We start from the raw sequence: 25,395 nt of genomic DNA, 5'->3' as shown, positions 1-25,395 counted from the left end.
TCCCAATAAAAAATGGCACCGGCCCTTTGGAAAAAATAGTAAAAAAATCACTGAAACCAGACCAAAAGAATCACCGACCACAGGGATGAATGATAAAATGTGTTGTGTTCCCTCAAATCACACATTAGATGTTTTGGCCAAACCAAGTATGTGCTTTCACATTTCATTTCTATCTACCCTGAATTAAGTATCTACCCTGGCTTTATTTTCCAGTAAATAATTATATAAACAAGTTAGGCTTAAGTCTAAAACCATGTACATATATATAATCCTAAACATATAATTTGCAAACAATTAAGTTTTACCTACACATCTGACTTTGTGATAAGCTGGCGTTTAACCATTGTTTTGTTTTCGACATCCATGATTTATTCACCTTCCCTAACTAGCCTGAGTTTCCCCTGGACCTGACACCAGACTTGGACACCTTCCCTAACTAGCCCGAGTTTCCCCTGGACCTGACACCAGACTTAGACATTTTCTCACCAGACATCTATATATGTCAAAATGTCTAAGTCTGGTGTCAGGTCCAGGGGAAACTCGGGCTAGTTGGGGAAGGTGTTTACTTCTCTAACCTGCTATAAGGAATATGTCCCATAGAATGATGCTGAATTTGTTTTCTATCTTAATAAATTACAATTAATAGTGATTATCATATTGATATCAACTCTTAATATACAGTGTAATACAAGGAATTTTTCACAGAAATCACATGAAATGTTATATCTATGATTTCTTTGAAAAAGAAGCAAGGAGATCTATCTTATATCATGCTATGTACTACCTGTCCTGAATTCAGGACAGTCTCAACTGTCAATGTACTTCAGTTAGTGAAAACGTCGACAAAATAGTTGTGTAATAGAAAAATGGCACAGTCTTAAGTTTCCACAGCACAAGTTAAAACTTTGCTTAAAAACCATATCGACTATGTTTTATGATCACACCTAGACGTTGTGTACATACACACAGCTCTTTAATTATATGTGAGTCAACAAAGACTGGTACACCTGTCCTCGGTCGCCTTGATATCGTCCTCAAACAACCTTTAACATCACTCACCCCTGAAATTTTATAATGAACTATTCCAACCTTTATATTGGAGGAGTACAAATGTGTCTTCAGTGGTGAATGAGTTAAATGTCCCAAGCTTGGCCTGTTAGGGTGACATTCGAATTTACTCTAGCAAGCAGCATGAATTGGATATCCTACGTTTATACATAAAACCATATTCTAAACACTTAAATTCTGAAATTGCAGCCCTATTGGTGTTTTATAAGTATATTCAGTTTATATACAAGTATAATCTACAAGGGAAGAATTTATCAACTTGAAATGATATCGTTGCTGTTTCAATGCATTTCAATTATTTACTTACAAGTTCTAGTAATATGCCATTGGCAAATTTTCGAAATTTGTTTAATATCAGATATATATATGAAAAGAATCAAGACTTTGGTTATTTTGTTTGCTTGATACGCTATGTTGGGAAACTTTACTGATGAAATGATATGTCCTCAACCTTAAACTGAACGATTACTGGTCAATTGTATGTTTCCAGTACATGTCTTTATAACAGTGTAGTTCATAAGTATATCTTCTGTTAAGTCGTATGATGACAGTATGCATAGATTTGCCCACATACTCATGTGTTCAGGTCAAATGTATACTAAGTCACAAGACTGAATATCAAGCATTCACAATGCAAACGATGGGGCACCCCAACAATTAAATTTAAATAATGACAGTGTCGAATTGACAGCTACAGGATGGGGATTCACTATTTATACATGTGTCATCTTATAATCACGATGCAGTTACAGAATGTAATTAATTGTATGATTGAGAGTTTGTAAGGCATATTTCAATGTTTCCTGGCCCCAATACCTTACCGAGATTCATGAATTTAAGGTTTAAAAGAAGATTTTTTTTTATTAACTTCAGCATTGCTTCCCAATGGAAACACCTAAGAAATGTTTGTTGAATCAGTATATAGTGAGTACTAATGCCTGCAGGCTATTTAAATTCAACAACCAAAGTGAAGATCCTCTAGTAGATGTGAGTTATATATCAGGAATGTCTGTAACAAACCCATCCAACCTTAAAGATAACCTACATATGACAGCTGATTTCACATCTAGTAGCTATAGGTTAAACACATTGACTTGTATCGCTGTACTTCTTCAAAATTAACTATGCATAGGTACATATATGTATAGCTATCAAATCGAAGTCAAAGCAATAAAGGAAGGTTTCCCCCCCCCCCCCCCCCCCCCCCCCCAAGCTTACAAAAGTGTTCCTTCAGAAATTTCTTTTTAGTGTAAGCAATTGTCTTCTAGGGTGGAATTATGTTCAGACTTTTTTTTATCTAAAATATATGTTGAATAGAATTTATATTTTTCTTATTACATAAATAAAGTCATTTGCCATTTGGCATGAAGAGAATGATTCCCAGCACTATGTTGTACCTATGTTGTGTTATATGTTGTAACTAAGAAAGATTTTTAATACTTTTCTGACCTAGGAGTTGCTTGTCTGTAAATTACTAAAGTAAACAGACAAGAGAAATATATGTATTGTAATTTCCTGTTTCCACAAATAAATAGCCATGGGTAATCCTCATTACAGAGAATTATAGAGCAGGGAGTTTGAGCTTATCCATTGTACATGTGCTACCATGGTCAACGACATATATACGAAGGATTTGAAAATGTTCTAACTTCATAAGAGGCCCAGGAAACCATGTAATTGCATCATTATGAATAATTTAAAAACAATACTACATTTTTGTACTTTAACTTGAAAACAACTGATAAATGCTGGATGTAAGGTAGAAAAGTGGTAATACGCTAATGTTTAAATACCTGCTTCCCAACTTCCTCATAAAAAAAAGTAAAAACAGTGTACACAAATTTAATCTGACTGACATAACGTTTGTCAGCACTGTTTACAATAATATGATTAAACCTACTTACATATAAAATCCATTTTCCATTGAAGATGTGATCTTGTTTAACATCCTTGTAATGATGAAGGGTTTCTTTTCCACTTTATCATAATGATTACTTGATTTCTCTCCAGTCATATTTCTGCTGGTTCCATTCATGGCCATATTTAATTTGTTAATCCAGCTGTGTAAGATACAATATCGAAAATTGTGTGTGTTCACTTGTTTATAGCTGATATTTCATGTTCTTCCGTGATGTACCCTTCACTTTGAAGCCTCCCTGATCACACAATACACATATCGTCCGAACTGTGCTGTGCCTAACCAACACATGTACACAAACGTGTTCAGTGTAAATACCCGTTTATAAACGCTTCAATAACCCCTCTATAGTCATGCTTATGTAAGCTTGGTTTACAGTACACGTATACAATACACATGTGAACAGACCGGCGCACGCAGCTGTCTGTTGTTCGCTACCCGACTGAATGCCAGAATGGTTGCTTCGACCAATCAAAACGAAGCTTTGGGTGGTGTTCGTAGTAAACCTTATGAAATGGGTTTATTATGGGCAATAAAGGTATCTGGTGGTCGCTCACGTGTATTACCTATACGTACCGAATATCCTACGATAGTATTCAGGTGTACTGTACAGTATTGATCCGGATCGAAACTTGCAACAGCAGTCGCTAACCTCAGTTCCGACAAATAGCGATAGATACTAGTATCGATTTTGTATCATTCTATTCAGTAGCAAACCAAAATACAGACACTAATATATAGGTCTCTGACAGTAGGCACCTGATATGCCTACTGTATATATATATATATATATATATGGTATTGTCTCCAGCTCGAATGTACAGTAGACACTTGTTTTACTCCTCAACTTCAAGTTCCTCATACATTAGATATAGAGTTGGTACTTTCTTTCATCGTACTGACGCTCGAGAGAGAGAGAGAGAGAGAGAGAGAGAGAGAGAGAGAGAGAGAGAGAGAGAGAGAGAGAGAGAGAGGAATAGGGATACTCTACCTATGAATTGAATGAATTATTTAATGTACTCTTAGCATTTGGTCAAGTGCAAAGTATAACTGGAGGAGGCGGTGATTCCGTGTTTCTTTACTCTCCTTCAAACGACAACCGCCTTTAACACTTGAAGAGTAACAAAGGGGAGATTACCCTACTATGTTTTGAGTCTTTACGAAACGCACCCGAGTCCGTTAGAGAGTGGTGGGGTTTTTTTATTGTTTTTTTTTCAAGTTTTTTGTTACATCTACATCTGATGTAGAGTCCGTTAGAGAGTTGTTCCTGCTGCCGTGATCATCAAATTTATTCTTGTCGAGTAGATTTATATCTGAATGTCTGATCATAAATGTTATTTGTTCCATATGTGTTAATTAATGCCTTTGATTGGTAACTTAACTAATATTATACTTTGTAATGTTTTTATTGTAACGACGAGTTTGCCATACAACTGTTAAATGCAAAAATAGGCATCAAAATGCAATTCTGAGGGTAAAACCATGAAAACGCAGGTTTTGAAACATCTGTTTTATACACGACACATCTGTGTGTATAACGCTAACCTGTCAAGTTATAGGTACCACAATATTGGTACACGGTCAGAAAATGGATTAGACTTTAAAATTAAATCTAAGCATTTTCTAACGGCAAGTTAACAAAAGAGATCTAATTATCAGCATTTCCACCGAATAGTTTTGTTTTCATGAACATTTTAAGAATACAAACTAAACATATCAGAAAACCAATTAAAAACGACGAACGTCGACGACATTTTTGATGATTTTGAAAGGTGTTATTATAAGTATGTTTAAATATTGATAACCGGATATTATAAAAGTGTGTGTGTTTATATATATAAAGGCAATATATTTGGTTGCAATCGGCACACCAACTAGTAGAAATAAAAACAACTTTCATAGCCTATGATTTGGTGTACCAATTTGGCCACTAAGCATGGCCGAAAACCGGACCAAATCTCACGAAAAAACCCACAATAAAGTTAATTCACAAACAGTGCCAATGTACTTTTTCGGGAAAAAACTATAGAATTGCTGTCCACATGTCAAAACCAGACAAACAATTATCGACACATATCGCGTGTATATGTGAACAAAAAAACAATGGTTCCAGTATTTTACGACAGCTAAAATACTGTCAGATCAAACTGAACCTGAAGCATAAGAGTTCCGAAGTGAAACTTGATATACGGATATATTCTATTGCATACACAGGCCAGTATTCGAACCCGGAACCTTTTCGACACTAGCTCGACGTACTCACACAATGCGGTCTTTTGGTTGACATATGGGGTAAATAAGGTCATTAAAGGACGTGGCGCTCTTTGGGCTAACACCAAAATGTCTATTGTCATTACACTCTTACATCCACCTTTATAAAGAGTTTTCTTAAGGAATTACACAAGTAAGCAGACGTGATATCTATCTTGCCATATTTCTGTTATCCTACTCGTAAGTTTAGGACTCGTTACGGTAATAAATACGTCTTCAACAGAAAATTATTGGAGCAGGTCGTGTTAATTGGATTTCATCAATGATATTTAACCAAATTATTATCATGTCCAGTCAAATATTTGTAATTTAACTCTTTCAAATTGTGATAATTTTAAAAATGTCGCATTAATTTATCAAATTGTCGCAATATCAATACCAAAAGTTGTGTTACCGAAGCGCGACCGAAAAAAGACTGAATAAATGGGGTGGTCGGGTGGCGCAGTGGATAGCGCACTTGCCTTACCAAGGCGGCCGGGGTTCGATCCCAAAAATCATATCCAATCAGTGCTATTGGTGAACACACACACACATATTGTTATGTCTAGTTCACTTTTAACTTCGGTGAATCTCTGATGTACCGAGTACGGATTTTGGAGTCAATCTTTTTCAATGTCAGTAACATGAGGATGCTTTCGAACAAACTACTTATGTATGTAGTGTAGGATCACTGCAAGAGAGAAAATTAGCATGCCAACAAAACGTGAAATAACACTGAAAGAATTCACCATACAAGACATGCAAGCCATAAACCGTTGCCAGAAGCCAATTTAACCGTACAACGCACTGTGCACCAGTTTCTGTATAGCGTAATGGTAGGGGATAGAGGTGATGCTAATTTCCAATTAACATACCAAGTTAATTCACAATTCATAGGAAAAAAACGAAACTGAACCCAGAGATAAGAGTTCCGGCGAGAAAGGTATTGTGTATCTACCCGAAGACCGGGATTCGAACACGGAACCTCCTCAACACTAGCGGACCGTCATCACATTGTGTGCCTTAAGTGAATCTCCTTGAAAAAGGTATAGTTGCATGTCGTGGTATATATTGTGTCATCTGTCACTCCGTTAAGCGCATAACGGTAAGACGACTTGTTTAGACAACTATCGTCGTGTTTATTTGATTTTATTAATGAGACTTTTTTTAAACAAAATTAATGCTGATCATTATCATAACTAGTCATTTTTTTGTAATTTAATTTTTCCCAGTTGTGATAAATACCGCGACAGTTTCACATCAATTTTGTAAAAGACGCATGAATATATGAAACAAAATAATACAAACTGTCGCAATAATGGTCATAACAAGTCGTGTTAAAGTAACGCGTCCAAATATCCGGACGAAACCGGTATCGAATGCATCTCTCCGGTGTTATATTAAGCATGCAACAATCAGTGTACGCTTCATGTGTTTTTCAGACATGTTCATTGCTAAATAAAAGTTTTGCTAACGGAACAAGAGTCCTATTTATGGACACGACAGATCTACAAAATCCAATGTCACATCACCACTATATCAGCAGCAGCAGCCTGCTGAATCAAGGGCTACTCCAATCGTCGCGGCATGCATCATGGCCCAGAGCGATTGGTTGCTAAGATTATTTTCCAACAGGATCATCGGACTATGCAAGCGCCACTACTTAACGTAACTGGCCAGGACAAATTGGTTCACCTACTGGAGTGTTACAATGGGCCGTGAAGTCTAACATTGTCAATAGGTGACGGCTTCGTCGAAAAGACAATTGAAGATTTTCCAGTCGTTCACAGTCCGTGGCAGAAAACAAAAAATGTAGCGTGAATGGCATTTAAACGACTAGACAGGACTGCGATGAAATCGACATGGCAGAATATGCAAATTCGTGATTACGTGTGCCCTGAATGAGATGGCGACGTAAATCAAACAGTCCCTACCCTACCCCGAGGAACGTGTCAGTTCGTTGAAGCAAACGGAAGTGGTACGCGCTTAGCAACTATAGGTAGCCGCGCGCACTGCCGCACAGATACCGAACGCAACCTCATGAACCTCAGCACTCCTACCACCCCTTTAACAAACCCGGATTACCCATTTTTATCATGCAGAGACCTTTTGCAACCACAACTTACTAACAGTCGACCGTTACTATAAATGGCCAACTGTTGAAAAAGCCCGTGGTGGTGCCAGTGGACAGTGGACAGTGACTCTTATATAGACGGACTTCCGTTACATTTTTAATGTTTTGAAGTTCGCATAAGTTGCGATGCGTCAGTTCTTCAAAGACTGGAATGTATGCATATAGTCTCCCGTCTCTCGTCTGTTGCCTTTCCATGTAGTTCTTAACTGCCGTGTTGAACTCAAGAGTCCCAACGATGACACGTCTAACTACCGGTGACACCAGCTCTAATGGTGACACCAAGACTGACGCTCTAATGGTGACATCAACACTGACGCTTTAATGGTGACATCGACACTGACGCTCTAATGGTGACATCAACACTGACTCTCTAATGGTGACATCAACACTGACTCTCTAATGGTGACATCAACACTGACACTCTAATGGTGACATTGACACTGACGCTCTAATGGTTACATCGACACTGATGCTCTAATGGTGACACTGACACTGACGCTCTAATGGTGACATAGACACTGACGCTTTAATGGTGACACCAACGCTGACGATCTAATGGTGACATCAACACTGACGCTCTAAAGGGGACATCAACACTGACGCTCTAATGGTCACATCAACACTGACGCTCTAATGGTCACATCAACACTGACGCTCTAATGGTGACACAAACACTGACGCTCTAATGGTGACATCGACACTGATGCTCTAATGGTGACACCACCACTGACGCTCTAATGGTGACACCGACACTGACGCTTTAATGGTGACACCAACGCTGACGATCTAATGGTGACATCAACACTGACGCCCTTTTGGTGACACCAACACTGACGCTCTAATGGTGACAGCAACACTGACGCTCTAATGGTGACAGCAACACTGACGCTCTAATGGTGACAGCGACACTGACGCTCTAATGGTGACATAGACACTGACGCTTTAATGGTGACACCAACGCTGACGATCTAATGGTGACATCAACACTGACGCTTTAATGGTGACATCGACACTGACGATCGAATGGTGATATCAACACTGACGCTCTAATGGAGACATCGACACTGACGCTCTAATGGTTACATCGACACTGATGCTCTAATGGTGACATCGACACTGATGCTCTAATGGTGACATCAACACTGACGCTCTAACGGTGACATCAACACTGACGCTCTAACGGTGACATCGACACTGACGCTCTAATGGTTACATCGACACTGATGCTCTAATGGTGACATCGACACTGATGCTCTAATGGTGACATTGACACTGACTCTCTAATGGTGACATCAACACTGACGCTTTAATGGTGACATCGACACTGACGCTTTAATGGTGACACCAACGCTGACGATCTAATGGTGACATCAACACTGACGCTCTAACGGTGACATCGACACTGACGCTCTAATAGTGACATCAACACTGACGCTCTAATGGTGATATCAACACTGACGCTCTAATGGAGACATCGACACTGACGCTCTAATGGTTACATCGACACTGATGCTCTAATGGTGACATCAACACTGACACTCTAATGGTGACATTGACACTGACTCTCTAATGGTGACATCAACACTGACTCTCTAATGGTGACATCAACACTGACGCTTTAATGGTGACATCGACACTGACGATCGAATGGTGATATCAACACTGACGCTCTAATGGAGACATCGACACTGACGCTCTAATGGTGATATCAACACTGACGCTCTAATGGTGCCATTGACACTGACGCTCTAATGGTGACATAGACACTGACGCTTTAATGGTGACACCAACGCTGACGATCTAATGGTGACATCAACACTGACGCTTTAATGGTGACATCGACACTGACGATCGAATGGTGATATCAACACTGACGCTCTAATGGTGCCATTGACACTGACGCTCTAATGGTGACATCGACACTGACGATCTAATGGTGATATCAACACTGACGCTCTAATGGTGACATCGACACTGACGCTCTAATGGTGATACCAACACTGACGCTCTACGGGTGACATCGACACTGAGGCTCTTATGGTGACATCGACACTTGACGCTCTAATGGTGATATCGACACTGACGCTCTAATGGAGACACCAACACTGACGCTGTAATGGTGACATTGACACTGACGATCTAATGGTTACATCAACACTGACGCTCTAATGGTGACACCAACACTGACGCTCTACTGGTGACATCGACACTGACGCTCTTATGGTGACATCGACACTGACGCTCTAATGGTGACACCAACACTGACGCTCTAATGGTGACACCAACCCTGACGCTCTAATGGTGACATCACCACTGACGATCTAATGGTGACATCAACTCTGACGCTCTAATGGTGACACCAACTCTGACGCTCTACTGGTGACATCGACACTGAGGCTCTTATGGTGACATCGACACTGACGATGGTGACATCGACACTGACGCTTTAATGGTGACACCAACACTGACGCTCTACGGGTGACATCGACACTGACGCTCTAATGGTGACACCAACCCTGACGCTCTAATGGTGACATCGACACTGACGCTTTAATGGTGACACCAACACTGATGCTCTAATGGTGACACCAACACTAAAGCTCTAATGGTGACATCAACACTGACACTCTAATGGTGACATCAACACTGACACTCTAATGGTGACATCAACACTGACACTCTAATGGTGACATCAACACTGCCGCTCTAATGGAGACACCAACACTGACGCTCTACTGGTGACATCGACACTGAGGCTCTTATGGTGACATCGACACTGACGCTCTAATGATGACATCGACACTGACGCTCTAAGGGTGACATCGACACTGACGCTTTAATGGTGACACCAACACTGACGATCTAATTGACGCTCTAACGGTGACATCAACACTGACGCTCTAATGGTGACATCAACACTGACGCAGTCCAACATGTCATGCTCCAATAAAGGAACACTCCTGAAATGAAGACAACAATTTTACCAACTACATGATGTGAAAGTTTGGCCGTCCTACTAAGTATACAAGACTTATTCAAAATACCACCTGGCCAGTATATGCAACAACACGTTTGGCTGGATAATATGGCTGCCCGCGAAAGATCACTTTTGCGAAATCGTAACATCTGAGATGCTGAATGCTAATCAGAAGACGGAAAATGGCTCCTGCCCCTAGAAGGTCATGTGCGTATCATTTCAAATGGATATAGCGTAATAAGACTAGTGTAGTCATAGAAGTTCGTCGGTTTGGACAGTATGTGGTCCGGGTTGATCGGTATGACAATACTTTACAAAACCGAAAATTCCTTAGACAGTTTATACACCTGTCTACGCATGACCAGCGCATTTAAAGATTGACAGTGACAACGAGCCCTGGGAACATGTAATACCACCATTTAGCAACATACCAACCACTGATGTACGCCCATCCACATGAGTTCTACATTGTCTACACCACTTACTACAGGTATATGTACCAAGGCATATTCCATGTACTGCCATGTACTCCACCTTAAGTTGGTTGTTCCTCCTATTCGTCTGTTACATTGAACACGACTGGTCGTCGCCACCTGGTCTGATGTCCGGCCACCTTGGTGAAAGGCAGGTGCGCTGTCCACTGCGCCACCAGACCACCATGGCATTTGAAAATGAATCCATTTATGAAGGGTCAGGTAACGCGTTACAAAAAATAAACAGTTTAGAAAAAGTTATAATTGAGTCATAGGTGTCTTGCCATTTTCGGTGATACTGCGATTGTCTTGATGAATCTGTTTGAAGTGATTAAGGGTCAATCGTACTTGATTTGGGTAGCGATTCAGTGTTAAATGTTAGATGCAACAATAATTTCGTAATTATTGTGCATGTCTTGCATTTGTCTTTCCAGACTGTGTTCATTTCTGAATGAGGAGATTTGCTAACGGAAAAAGATTCTATTTAGACAGCTCCTGTGGCACTATGGCTGATATATACAAAAGGAAGACCAGGAGAAGTAGGACCTAATGAGACTCTACCGGTATAAAGAATGTGCGGTGTCAAAATCTCCTTACTGGCATTGGCAGGACAGGATGTCCAGTTCGGTCAGAAGTGGAGTGGCTGACTAGGAAGTCACGAAGCGTCCGACTAGAAAGTCTAACGTCGGCGCTTCATGTTGAATTTGGCAATTATTCAATATTGATCTGCATTCATTTGTCATTAAGGCTCTCACCAATAAAAAGTCTGAATACTTCGGTTGTGAAAGCAATGATAAAACTCCATATAACAAGGCTGTCTGATGTAACAATATTCGGCGACATCTATTAAGAAGTTGGCCCGCCAATATATTATCTACTCAACTCATTTTCTCTAGATGCTCAGAATGATCAAGACATCCGATTACATTTAGTGAAGTGTAACTTTATTTGTTGTGTGATGGGAAACTTAAAAAGAGCAGACTTTTATCGTGACAAATATGTACAGTGCAACACCGGGACAAAACTCAATAATAACACTGAGGGAGGTACACCGTACCTGCAACATTTATGAACAACTGGTAAATCACATTATGTACATAGAAATGACGTTGACTGGGAATTGCCTTCGAGATGTCCACCAAGTATCAGAACGGACAGAAAATGTAATTACCAAAGTTATTAAGCAAAACAACACTCATCCAAATACTCAACATCTTGGAAGCAGGCCCTGGGGAAGGGTAAGGACATCAGACATCTGTTGTAAAGCGCTTTAGAGTAATTTTACAAATTAAATAGGGCGCTATATAAATGTTGTATATTATTATTATTATTATTATATTATTATCAGACCAGGTGACAGAATTATTGAACATGAACTTTGCTTCTCTTATGAACTGTGATTGGATTTTTCGGCTGATCTTTCTGTGCGTGGGTACAGCATCTGATTTCTCTCCATACTTTTACTTTTAAATGGTACTGACCAACTTCAACAATTTGAAGAAAAAATGTCAGACGAAGAGTGAAACATGGAAAGAGATTGTTTTTAAAAGATACGAGATGGTCTAATTTGCGTTTGAAAAGTGACGGTAGAGGGCTGATTTGAATAATTCCGTTGTGGGGCTCGAAATTATGTCGGGTGGGAGTTTATTCCACTCGAGTATAGTTCGAGGGAAGAATGATGCCTTTCTGGTCTGGGTTTTTGAGTGGGGAATTTGATACGAAAACTGGTGGTTTGTTCGGGATTTTCTAACTGTAGGGATTGATCTGTCTGATTTTACGATAGCGACTTTCTGGTTTACAATGTTATGAAGCATGGTCAGACGAGCATCTCTACGTCCATCTGCTAGAGGGCGCAGATTTAGGTGGTCCAACATACAGCAGCAGCACATGTGAGGATTGAGAGTGCTGCACAACTGGAAAATATTCCTTCCAAACATACCTTTATGATGCATTGTGTTTACTGCAAGGATGACAATTACCATTCCAGGCAAACGTGAAAAGCTTATCCACGGTAGACAAATTTAATTCATTCAGCACCGACTTCTTAAAACAAACTGTAAGCTTCCTGGTACAATGTAGCCAGATAGGTGGTGCATCCCTCTAAGGAACTAGTACCAGTAATGGATCAGCATTACTTTTAAATAGTGCTACTCGTTTTTTCCGAGTGAAAGAAAAGCATTAAGAGCCATAACAAAGTTGTGTCAGTCAGTTGTTGAACAAGTATTCGGAAACAGGTTGTACCAACTTTACAACACATCACACAAACACTGCTGACGAAAATCCTTTGTAGCAAGCACAATAGAGAATGTCCCTTACTAAACAGGCAGATATTGAAAAGGGATGCTCAATCTATCATTGATACTGATATAAAGGCAAAGCCATAGCATAAGTTCCTTTTTGGGAGATTATTAATCATTAACAGACAACACACAACATCATGATCATTTTGTGAAGTAACGTGTACTGTTTAATTAAATTCATATCTTCATATATATAATTGTGTTGATAGTTGCCAGGGTAACCTGACCATTCACACAGCCATACATATACTTTTCATTTAGACAACCATCATCAACACCAAAAAAGGCTACAGTATAACATACATTCAACAATATTTATATTTTTAAAAATATATTTATTAATCAACATGGCTATATAACAGTTAGTGCTGGCAGCAGTGAGCCTTTTGGCATTACTGTGACACTGTTCAAATTGACAACAATGACAAACAACATTATGTAGCCATCCTTGAAATTCCAGGGGTTACGCTCACTTACGTTCTCTGCATCCTCGGAATATGTTATTACAAAACTGAATTGAATAGTAGTACTAGGTATGTGCCACATTGTTGATGATAGAGTAGATTGGTTTTACTCTTTGTTTTACATCAAAAAAGCCATGAGGCAGCTAATGGTAAAAAAAGACGAGCTTTGAAGTTGGATGTCGCTCCTAAGTACTCTACAAAGGACAAGTACTTGTCTAGTGATTGGTAGGGAGATTTGTTTCACCTTAAACCAATCAAATTGTTAACTTAGTGCCTTCGATTTTGTCATGACACATTCCGGGGGTATAGAGAATGTAAGCAAGCGTAAACCCTAAAATGTTGAGGATGTACCGTGAGATGTACAATCTTCAATTACATCGATAACTTGTAATTATAATCAATATAGTAATTAGTCTATTTTGTTCTTTCTTGTAAACTCCTCTCTCCTCATTTGAAGATATTTATGATTGCTTTCATTCTTAATAATACACGTACAGTACATCATTAAAGAGACATGTATTAAACATAGCTATAAAATCTATACAAGTTTCTATCTTTTCGATCTTTTTCATAAATGAAATTTATGAGGGAAACAAAGGGTTTCTGTGCACCATGAAATTCTAGTATATCACAGCTACCGTTTATTTCGTTGCCACAAGTGTGTGTATATCTATAATTATGTAACTGAGGTAATGGAAACACCAACGTCAACAGGTTTCGACTATGGCAATATATAGTACTATTACTGGTTTGGGTTAATATGATAAAACGTTTAAACATAACGTTGAAATAGTTAGGAAAAAGAACAATATTTATTCATCCTAAAATTAAATTAACAAAACATGATCCTGGAAGCTAGACAACAAAAGAATGTATGAAGAAAAATAGTTTTCAAGCTTGTAAAAATTTGCATGCACTTAACAAAAAATATTTAATTTCCAATGTTTCACTTCACATTTTTGAACTATAAACATATAGATGAAGTACTTTTACAAATATAGCAGGATATGGACTGAAGCACAGGCGTGTTACAGCATCCCACACTTTCCCTAGCCCGATATCTCTATTAATAATGTTCAAATATGGCTTATCAGAATGTGTGGCTATTGAGTTCTGAAATGGAGCAGATTTATGTTGAGATGTTTGTAGTTTCACCCAGTGTACACGTATGTTGAAGTAAAAACACGTGAATAGATAGGAAACGTTAAATTCAGAATATTTTTAATTTCCATACATTTACTTACAGTAACTTAGTAAGAGCTGCTTCTATTTTGTTTATATCCTGGTTTTATTTTGTTTATATCCTGGTTTTATTTTGTTTATATCCTGGTTTTATTCTGGTTTTATTTTGTTTAACGTCCTTTTCACAGCTAACATCATCTAAGGACAAATAGATGGATTTATAAGCACCAATGGAAGGTACATCAGAACAGCCTGATGATAGTCATACTTTTCTACTATGTTATCACTGCGATGTGCCTTTCGAGAAAAGATGGCCTGCTTATGTATGTATATTGAGATACTTGTGTCTTTTTTTATCTTTCTTCATGTGCATTTTGGAAACTAGTGCAGGGGGGGGGCATGTTGGGAGAAATTTAATATCAAGTACGCATTTCGTTTATAATGTGATAAAAGAGAGGGTAGGGAAGAGAGAGAGAAAGACAAAAATTGATGTTACTTTACAATTACAAAATGTCCTGCTTCTTTCAACACAAAAGGGCATCAAAATCCTTAGTCGGCACCAAAAAAGCATTTCTGCCAAGGTCATAGACATCATAACAAAAAAGTATTAAAAACTGTTAACAACTATTGTACACTTATTGTATCAAAGGACAGAAACTCAAAGCATACTCGTATTTACAAGTAACTTTACACATAAAGGGAGGTAATTGTCAGATCTATATTGCACACATTATATAAACAGTAACCTACTTCATACTCAGGTTCTACAGCTAAGTCACAAACCACTGTGCTGATTATCAATAACAAGCAACTTGTGTATGCATGTAGCAATTGATTTGTTTTGTATGCATTTGATAATAAAATTTATTGAAAATTGTATGCACGAATCGTCTTGGAACTGTACTTGCTGACCGAAAATATGTCGATATGATTTAGAATTAGTATATCCCGTGCCTAGTGGTAGGGGTGTGTAGTATACTGTATATATCCTACAGCACTGTGTTGAGAGAAAGTACAATATATAGAGTATATTCTACATTCCAGTGGAACAAGTATATACAATATACATTTTGCATGGAGTATATCTTGTATCTCTGAGTAAGGAGTATTTACAATACAGTGTATAGAATGAATCGTGTAGCACGGTGTTGGTTGTATGTACAATAGCTAGAGTATATCCTTCAGCCCTACGTAAGGAGTAGATACAATATACTGTTTTCTAATCAGTTGAAAGATGGGTTTAAGACAGGGGAGACAACTGATAAACAATACATAACCAAAGAAAAAGCTAACCAACATTTCTACATGTGAAAACTTTGAAATAAGGATTTTTTTATTACTGAAGCCAATCTTCCAGATTCAAAATAGGTTCTCTTAAACCAATGTTCATTACAATCATTGTCTAATTCACGCAAACGACAATGTCAATTTAACTATTTTTCTAGGGGAACCAATATGAACATGATAAATGTACACAAATGTGCCCTGATCTTGCCTCTTAATTTCATGTTCGAGGAAATGTAATGAACACCATATATGGATAGCTCAATCAAAGGAGGTGAGGTAGAGAATAATCCTAAAACAAATTGTGTACTGGGCTGTGAGGTAGATGAAATCGGTTTCTACAGACTTCAAGCAACCAGAGGAAGTAAGATTTACGGAGAGTTGTCAAGCAGCAGGCAACAAGACATGATGTACTGGTTACGAATTAAAAAGACTAATACATCTGAGACTGGAGACTTTTACATTAAGCAGTAGTAGCTAGTCATACAGTTATCAGGAAAGTAAACATGTACAGGGAGTTGTCAGGTAGCAGGTGCAAATGTAATGGGACCATTGTGTACAGGCTGCGAGGTAGAGAGAGCTTTTTGAATCAGGGACAATGTCTTTAGAGGACAATTAAGACTTATAGATAAGACTCTACAGGTAGAAGTAGAACTTTCGCCATGAATAATCAGACTTTTATATGGAGAATGCAAGGAGGATGTAGTCAGAATTTGGCTGGGAGTAGTCAAGACTTTCTCAAGATGTAAAAAGAACATAACTGAGAGTAATCAAAATTCACAGGAAGTAGTCAGGATTTCAAAGAAAGTACATTGTAGTCAGACTTTTACAGGAAGTAGCTAGACTCTTACAGGAAGTAGCCAGACTCTTACAGGAAGTAGTCAGACTCTAACAGGAAGTATCCAGACTCTTACAGGAAGTAGTCAGACTCTGACAGGAAGTATCCAGACTCTTACAGATAGTAGTCAGACTCTGACAGGAAGTATCCAGACTCTTACAGATAGTAGTCAGACTCTAACAGGAAGTATCCAGACTCTGACAGGAAGTATACAGACTCTTACAGGAAGTATCCAGACTCTTACAGGAAGTAGTCAGACTCTGACAGGAAGTATCCAGACTCTTACAGATAGTAGTCAGACTCTGACAGGAAGTATCCAGACTCTTACAGATAGTAGTCAGACTCTAACAGGAAGTATCCAGACTCTGACAGGAAGTATACAGACTCTTACAGGAAGTATCCAGACTCTTACAGGAAGTAGTCAGACTCTGACAGGAAGTATCCAGACTCTTACAGATAGTAGTCAGACTCTTACAGGAAGTATCCAGACTCTTACAGGAAGTGGCCAGACTCTTACAGCAGTGGTAAGATTGAGTTGTTCAGACCTATATTGTGTTTTAAGACTTCTATATACCAATAGGACAGGTAAGAGGGACCATTCTGTACATTTATGTGCCATTTAACATGCGTAAAGCACTATGACACATTTAACACATTTATCAAAGACATGTATGATACAGACAATATGCAATTTAGTAGGTACCACCGAAAACATGTTTGCAATTCAATGAACAGTAGATGCCATTTAAAGAGTAACATTAAGTAGAGCACTCAATTGCAGGTACATGTATTAGTTATAGATCATTTACTGCCATCAGGTTCATAACAGGTACTGTTTAACTCGTTCACCCTGTAGTCACATTTGAACTCTTCCAATCCAAAGGGTTGGAATAATCCATTATGAAATTTCAGGGGTGAATGAGTTAATACAGCGAGCGAGATATGTATTCTGTTATATGAGAAAATAATTAAGTAATCAATAAATAAAATATAATAAACCTTAACATATATGTCATTAAGTAGTATTTTTACAATAAATCTTGAAAAACAATCTGGAGAGTGGCTATATGGTTAAAGTATCACCATCACTGAAGTAACTGAGGAATGTTTAGCAGGGAGAGCGTCAACAACAACAGAGATATATATATAATGGATACTCTCAGTCTCCTAAATATAGTCTTGTTTTAAAACTTTTAACAAATGTAGACAAAAAAAAATCTTTGAATATTTATGTTACAGTTCTTATACATCAATTAAAATCATATATTTACAAATTTGATAATCAATACTGCAAGATAATATATTTCTCCTCAAACAAAAATGTTTTTCACAAATCTAGGACACTTAACTCACACACAACTGTTGAATTCATTCAATTATTTTTTCTATCAGAACTTCTTTAGAAGAATATCTAACTACTTTTTAAAATTAAACATTGAAAGAAGTGAAAACATTTTATGATTCTCTATATTTTAACAGCGAAATTTTGTATTCTATAATAAATGGCTGATACAATGTACCAATACACATACAATCAAGATACAACCTCGTACGGCAAACAGTAGTGCCTAACAAACATTGATAACACAGGCAGTATCCAATTTTGGCCAGAAATGATTCCATTCGGAGACAGAAATTCGAGATATCAAGTCCCTAAATTCAAATAATACATGGTTATTTTCAAAATGCAACAAATCATTTGGGTTTTGGTTCAGTCATTCTAAGCCCCAGGTTAAAAAAAATGCACTTTAATAACTGTCTCATTATAGCTACAGAATCCCACTGTGTTTCTTGCATAAATAGTTATTTCCCTCCGAGTTTCGCTTTCAGATATATCTAAAGCACCATTGGAACAGGTCACTTCTGTTTATCAAATAGCTCATTGGGTTAGAGCAACAATCTAACAATCTGAAGTCCAGGGTTCGAATCCAGGTCTAGCCCAACTGAAGTTTTACAATCAGAACACTGTTGTTGATTATATTTTTTTAATTTCAATTCTATTTTTTTAACAGTTCTGGAAGGTTTGTTTTCTTTTCAGAAATGATTTATCAAAACTATAATCATGCCAAATTTTCTATACGTAGTTACAGTTTTTGGCAATGGTAAGGTGATCCTTTAATGTATCTGGTAAGTGCAATTTTTAACCTGGGGCCGAGGATTGGGGTTCAGTACAAAAAAAATGTTAATATTTTTCTTTTCTTTTCCTAAACAGAATTGCTTTCTTTAAAAATAGATTCACTTAACCAGCCTATGCAGAAATGTATATTTCATCTATTTGCATAAAATATTCAAATACTGAGGCATTTTCTAATCGTTTAAATAAAATGCTCCTGTTTACATTGGCATCAATTTACATTGTTGGGATGGCAAACCTGACTAAGCAAGAGGAGAAATATCATAATTTCACTTTTTCTAAAAGTCCAAATGACAAATGACAGAAGGAAGCAAGCAATGTAGAAAGTCATATGCAAAGTTTACCAATCTAAGAGAACTTATTCGTGAACACGAGATTGCTTTTTTTTTTCATGAATATGACAATAACTTAATAAATATAAATAAAGAACTGTAAAAAGAACACAAAGGATTGAACATGATTGTGAAAAACACTAATGGCACCTACAAGTACAAAAAGAAAACGACTTAAAGAATTAATAACAAATAACAAATTGGTTTTGAGAAATGAAAAAAAATCAAAAAATCACAAAACTGCCAAACGCATAATCAAATGCATTCATCACAACCTAACCTTGTAACAGTTATCACGCCACACACTCGATATAGCTTTAAATACTCAACAGCCCGGCATACACACGCCACCCTTCATATTGCAGAGAATCATAACAATATGTCGTACAGAAAACATTTATTTACACAATGTTGATATCAACACACATAATAGCATCTGTTATTATCTTCAAGACTAATATCAAAATTATCCATAGTCTCTAGCTGCCATTTAATGATCACCAATATAATTTCACTCATAATTCTAATAAATTCATAGATTACAGCATTACTCGGTTCCAGAATTAATGGCATACAAATAAATATACTCTTGTTAATCATAATTTTTAATGCTAATGCAATCTGTCATAGAATTTTTTTGCACATTATTCTAAACGCAATTTAACTTTCCTTCAAAAACTATTAACATACTGCATGTACTGCTGACTAAAATTGATTTTTAATCAAACAAGACCCGAACCAAAAATATTTCGTTAAATTCATAATCATAACAGTTCATCCAAAAAAACAGCAACAGAATAGCATATTTTAATTTGAACATTAAATGGCTGCACATACCAAAAGCTAAAAAGAATTCAGCTGTGTCTCAGAATTATAACCTAGTACATTCGCACTCTCACATATACATACTACTTACATAGCATATCACACATGTACTAGTACACAAATATATACACAAAAGGCAGTTTTATAAACTTGAACATTCTGGTATCCGGATATCTATGAACTACAGAAGTTTTGATGAACGGCAATATCACAGGGTAGTGTCACCCTCTGTGGACGATTTAGATTTTAATGATCAGAAATAGGAACACTAAACAATACTCAAATCAGAAATGGAATTAACTTGCCTTGTTTAAACACTGTTAATAAAGCAGAGGAAAAAAAACTGTGTTATCTTTAGATCTACTGAACAGAAAATACAGCGATAATTTGTCAAATGAGATTGTTCTGTTTCCAACCAAATTATCCATAATGATGCACATTCTGGACACACAAAGTTCATCAATCATAAAGCCGATTTCTTTATGTTGGCACCATAGTATGGATTCCGGACTACAGATCATTGAGGAACCACTTTATTTGTTACACAAGTTAGAGTTTCGTCTCCATCACTCGCCTTTGTCGCTCGCGTCCTCCCTGTCGTACATTCTCCATAGAGTCCTCACTCGATGACCTGGAACACCTATTCACTTTTTCCTTTTTGGAAGAAAATATGTCCTGGTAACTCCCCTCAGACACGGGACTGACGGGCGTCACTGAACTCTCGTCAATCGACATGAACGACTCTGTTGAGCTGATTGAAGACACATAGTCACGCAAGTCGTGATTGGACCCCAGGAGGCCGTTGTTCCAGCTGTTGACAGTGACATTACATGCGTCCCCACCGCCCCCAAGTTCAAACCTGTGTTCCCCCGAGTCTCCTGGACCGTAGAACGGAGAGTCCACACTTAGCTGTCTACTTGTGTACAGCTTCCTCCTCGGTCGCTGTGGACTGGATCTGTTTGTCCCTCTATAGTCATTGTCTACGTCATTATCACATATCTCGGACTGGGAGGCGAGACCTTTTTCAAGACTCCCTGCCAACTCGGTCTGTAGCCTGTACGCAAGAACCTCTGGAAACACAGTGCTCTTTGATCTCTGGTTGAACGTGAATTTGGAGGGAGCCATCGAGTGTCGGCGGGAGGCTGAGCCATGAATAGATTCCTGGTGTAGTCTTTCCGCTGCCTTCCTCAGCAACACTGGTGATGAAGGCAGCGACTGGCTCTGTGGCCCCGATTTGTTCCTATGGCGACCAGAGTAGGGGTCAGGCGTACAGGGGCTACACGGAGGGGTGAAAGCATTCGATGGAGATGGCAATTCAAAACCAAAGGACTGTTTTCCGCTTGGAGTTCCTAGAATTTTCCTTTCAAGAAACTGTTGAAAGCCAACAAATGGATTTGAGAGAGCAGGCGAGTAAAACTGATCGTCCTTACTCATCGCCTCCCCCAGCACCACCTGGGGTGTGAGGGAGGTGAGGAAGTCCCCAGGATCTATCACTTCCTCCCCTGACAGTTGTAAGATGTTGTCCTCCGACATCGACCGCTTGTGGCCTGGTCGCTTAAACCCACCTACAACAATAGCACATAAAAATCATAAACGTCATAACGTTTAATAAAATCTGTATCAAATGAAAGCACAACTTTTCTTTTTACCGATACTTAAGCATACCTTCAGTATATTTTTTCTACTGATTTTATTATCAGTTTTAATCACAATACCAAACACTATCAACATCGAAGAAACAAATTATCCAAATTATCTTGTTTTTATATCTGTAAATATTGATGCAAATTGTTCAAGCAGACATAAAAGTCTCACCATTTCCATTTCCTATCATACAGTCTTCCTCCAGGTTTCTTAGGAGTTGCTCGTTAGATATGACTATCTCGGCAAAAACTGGCCTTCTCAACGGATCCATCTGTGGAAATAATTGTAATAGAGTTACCTCCCTTCCTCCAATGTTATTACTTTGTTTTATCGATTTTTTAACGCTGAAATATAAGATTTCCTACTGTGATATAAAATCGCTTTGTTCCTACCAACCAGAAAGCAGGGTTTAGTGTGAAAACTGATGAAAAAAAAATTGGCTACATGTACTGATGTCACAATAGCCCTGGCGTTTAATTATTATGACATGGCCATACAGCATTCCTCGTCTCAATAATTTGGCATTATTTTATAAAGAAAAGCATTACAACCAGAATATTCTTGGTGTTTTGGTTAAATTATTCACATTTGCACTTATACTACACACTTGTGAAAATGTCAACCTATTCACTCCACTGATGAAATATGATTTGTGTTCGTCAAGAAACCAAGATCACCATCTTTATATCAGAGAATCTTATACACATTCTTATAACAATCATCATTGGCAATAGCTACATTACTTGAACACTTTTTCAAGACAAATTGAGGACCTGGTTGTACAATAATTAATAGCATGTTTATCTAGTTTTCATAAGAACTGTAATATAAACTTTTATGACAATTTTGAAAACAGTTTATTTCAACTTATATTATTCACTCTTAATGTGAGAGGAAACCAGCGTATCCAGAGAAACCCACATGGTGAGGCAGGTGACCGTCCCGTCAAACCCCATACCTTTTCATGTGTGATCAGGGATTCGAACCCCGGCCGTATTGGTGAAGTACATGTGTGCTATCCACTGCACTACCCAACCAACCATACCAACAGTAATATGTCAACTATAGGCATGGGCAATAAATATAGTTTATTATATTATTCCGCTGAGACAGGTGACTTACATGGCAACAGGTAAAAGCTAGACGCAGGAAGTCCAAGGGACAATAGTCTAAAAGTTCACTGAACGCCACATAGTCCAGTCCAAAGTTCTGTAACAGGCAAAACATATTTTACTGCACCACTTTAACAACCATTTCTCATAAAGTCAAGCACATAGGAACATGTACATTATATTTATTCAGGATATTTTATAAACAGAAACCATACAGTCAACACTAAAGTGACCTTTCAGGTATATAATTATAAGCCTGCAGTAGTTCATTTTAAAACCACAGGTAATATAATTTGACATAATTAAATATCCTTGTTAAAAGCCTGGTAAGCGTACCTGTGTTCGAGGGAGTATTTCTGGTTCAGCGTCTATCCTGGCTATTACTTCACACAAGATGATTCCATAAGAGAACAAATCGGCCTGCAGATATAAGACAAGTCAAGCATGTAAACGTTGAATATTTTTTCAACATTTTTTTTTCGTCTTCTTATTTAGATATTAGTAGCATCATAAATGATTAAATATTCTTTTAAAAGATACATTTTTTTTTCAAATAAAATTTGTTCACAATGGAACAAGAAATAGCTACATTTTTATTAAACAGAAAGGCAACAAATATATATATATTACCTTTTCATCATACCACTTGTTCTGCAGCACCTCCGGGGCTATCCAGTAGGGAGATCCCACAATGGGAAGACAGTTATCCTTGTCTCTGTAAATACAATTAGTACAGTATTAATAATGAATGAAGACAGGTGCAATACCTTGGATAATTCATGGTTGTAAGTTTCAAGGAGCTGGGTTCTACTGTGCCTGTATCAAAGGGTTCTGATTACAGCACATCACTCGAGAGGTGAATGCAAGACAAAGTTTGATGATAATTCTATTGAAATGTCATCAACCTAGGCACACTGTGCAAACAATTACTGTTGGCTTCAAAGGCTTGGTATTAAGGCATAGACATGAAAATATACTGAGTAAATGTTGTGTCTCAGGATATGGGTGACTGTTTTAGTGTACACGACATACTACATTACAAAAGAATACTAAAATGAAATGATAATTCGAGGTTTGTATATACTGCTTTATCACAAACTAGTTTGTAGGTCGTCTCAAAGCAGTTCACAAATTATTATCTGTGGTTATAGAGCCTTTGCAACCAGCCAATATCTTTTTCAACTCCCTGAGGAGCATACAGCCGGAGATGCCATTTCGGCGTTAACAGCTAGCATTCAACAATTCTAGCACTGCCCAATCACATACTCATTTACAGCTGAGTAGACTGGAACAAGCGGAGTAAAGTATCTTGTTCAAAGAGACAACACAGTGTATATAGTTATATATTTTCCACAGTTGACAGATTTTATAAGTCAATACACATGCATAACTAATGATATAGATTATGAAAATATTACATATTGGTGGTAAAGTTAACTGCCTATAAGCATTATGAAACACCTGCACAATACACAAGGACAATCATTAACAATTAACTTTTGTATGGCCTGTGATTTTAATGTTAATATTCATCATATCACAATACAATCTCAAATTTCAATGAAAACGTTCATCATATCGAAGTACAATCTCAAGAGAGTATTTTGACATGGTAGCACACTCCGACTCTGGTGAAAGGGGTGCGGTGGTCTGTCCTGGTAAATATTTCTACATGTGAATTTATTTTTTATGTCAGGTTTATTATAAACTTGAATATCCTTCTAACTACATTTGATACTGTGATGATAATGGAGAGAAAATGCCTTTGCACCAAGAAGTGACTTATTCCGGAATGTGCCTAGACTACACAGTAAGTGTTGTACCACGGTGAATGTCTGGAAAACAGCCAAGTGCTTACACTGCGAAAGTAAATTTAGAGCTACAAAAATACCTGCAGTTTCCCTATAGTGTCAACAATAACAGTTTAGTTTGTAATCAGGCGGTGTAAAAAGGAGGTAACAACTTGTTAAGACAGATTGCACCACAGATAACAGGCTGTTCCTCTTATGTTCTTGAAAATGTGCCACGACATCTCTAGATAGCACGCGTGATTCCGTAACTGTACTGTGAGAGTCACCTCCTTAATTATAATAACCTCCTCTGGTCTATCACATTACATAGTTACCTCCCTTCATAAACCTCAAACATTTATATCGTCGCATTTAACTCATTCACCTCTGAAATTTCTCAATGAACTATTCCAACCTTTGTATCTTGTGTCTTTAGGGGTAAATGGGTTTAAGTAACCGCCCTAATAATTCTGAATCATGAATACTGTCATACTACAGTAGTATTCATAATCCATGCTTACCAACCTGAAGAAAACGTTAAGAAATGTCATACTACAGTTATCTCCCTTTATCAACCTAAAACATTTGTACTGTCACACTTAAGTTACCTTGCAAATAAATTTGAATCATAAATACTGTCACACTGAAGTTACCTCTCTTTATCAACCTA

The 25,395-nt window shown here is 37.7% G+C and overlaps 2 protein-coding genes across 4 annotated transcripts in view; both read right to left on the bottom strand.

The window, feature by feature from the left end:
* Positions 1-3,395, bottom strand: part of LOC110459572 (protein patched homolog 1-like) — a 37,882-nt gene extending 34,487 nt beyond the window's left edge. For all 3 annotated transcript variants that reach the window (XM_021511899.1, XM_021511901.1, XM_021511902.1), the window contains exon 1: positions 2,973-3,395. In XM_021511899.1, coding sequence (XP_021367574.1) covers positions 2,973-3,109 — 137 coding nt within the window. In that variant the 5' untranslated portion in view covers positions 3,110-3,395. The remainder of the gene's footprint in view (positions 1-2,972) is intronic.
* Positions 3,396-13,261: 9,866 nt separating this feature from the next.
* The window catches only part of LOC110459566 (dual specificity testis-specific protein kinase 1-like), a 56,199-nt gene continuing 44,065 nt past the window's right edge, over positions 13,262-25,395 (bottom strand). The window contains exons 7-11 of the mRNA XM_021511896.1: positions 23,566-23,650; positions 23,272-23,355; positions 22,946-23,032; positions 21,995-22,094; positions 13,262-21,744 (exon numbers count right to left, since the gene is read on the bottom strand). Of these exons, the coding sequence (XP_021367571.1) occupies positions 20,729-21,744; positions 21,995-22,094; positions 22,946-23,032; positions 23,272-23,355; positions 23,566-23,650 (1,372 nt within the window). The 3' untranslated portion in view covers positions 13,262-20,728. The remainder of the gene's footprint in view (positions 21,745-21,994; positions 22,095-22,945; positions 23,033-23,271; positions 23,356-23,565; positions 23,651-25,395) is intronic.

The sequence above is a fragment of the Mizuhopecten yessoensis genome, unplaced genomic scaffold (assembly GCF_002113885.1).
Source record: "Mizuhopecten yessoensis strain PY_sf001 unplaced genomic scaffold, ASM211388v2 scaffold10115, whole genome shotgun sequence".
In the NCBI taxonomy this organism is placed as follows: domain Eukaryota; kingdom Metazoa; phylum Mollusca; class Bivalvia; order Pectinida; family Pectinidae; genus Mizuhopecten; species Mizuhopecten yessoensis.
Note: the sequence above shows the minus strand (reverse complement) of the source record. Positions and strands in the feature narration are given on the sequence as shown.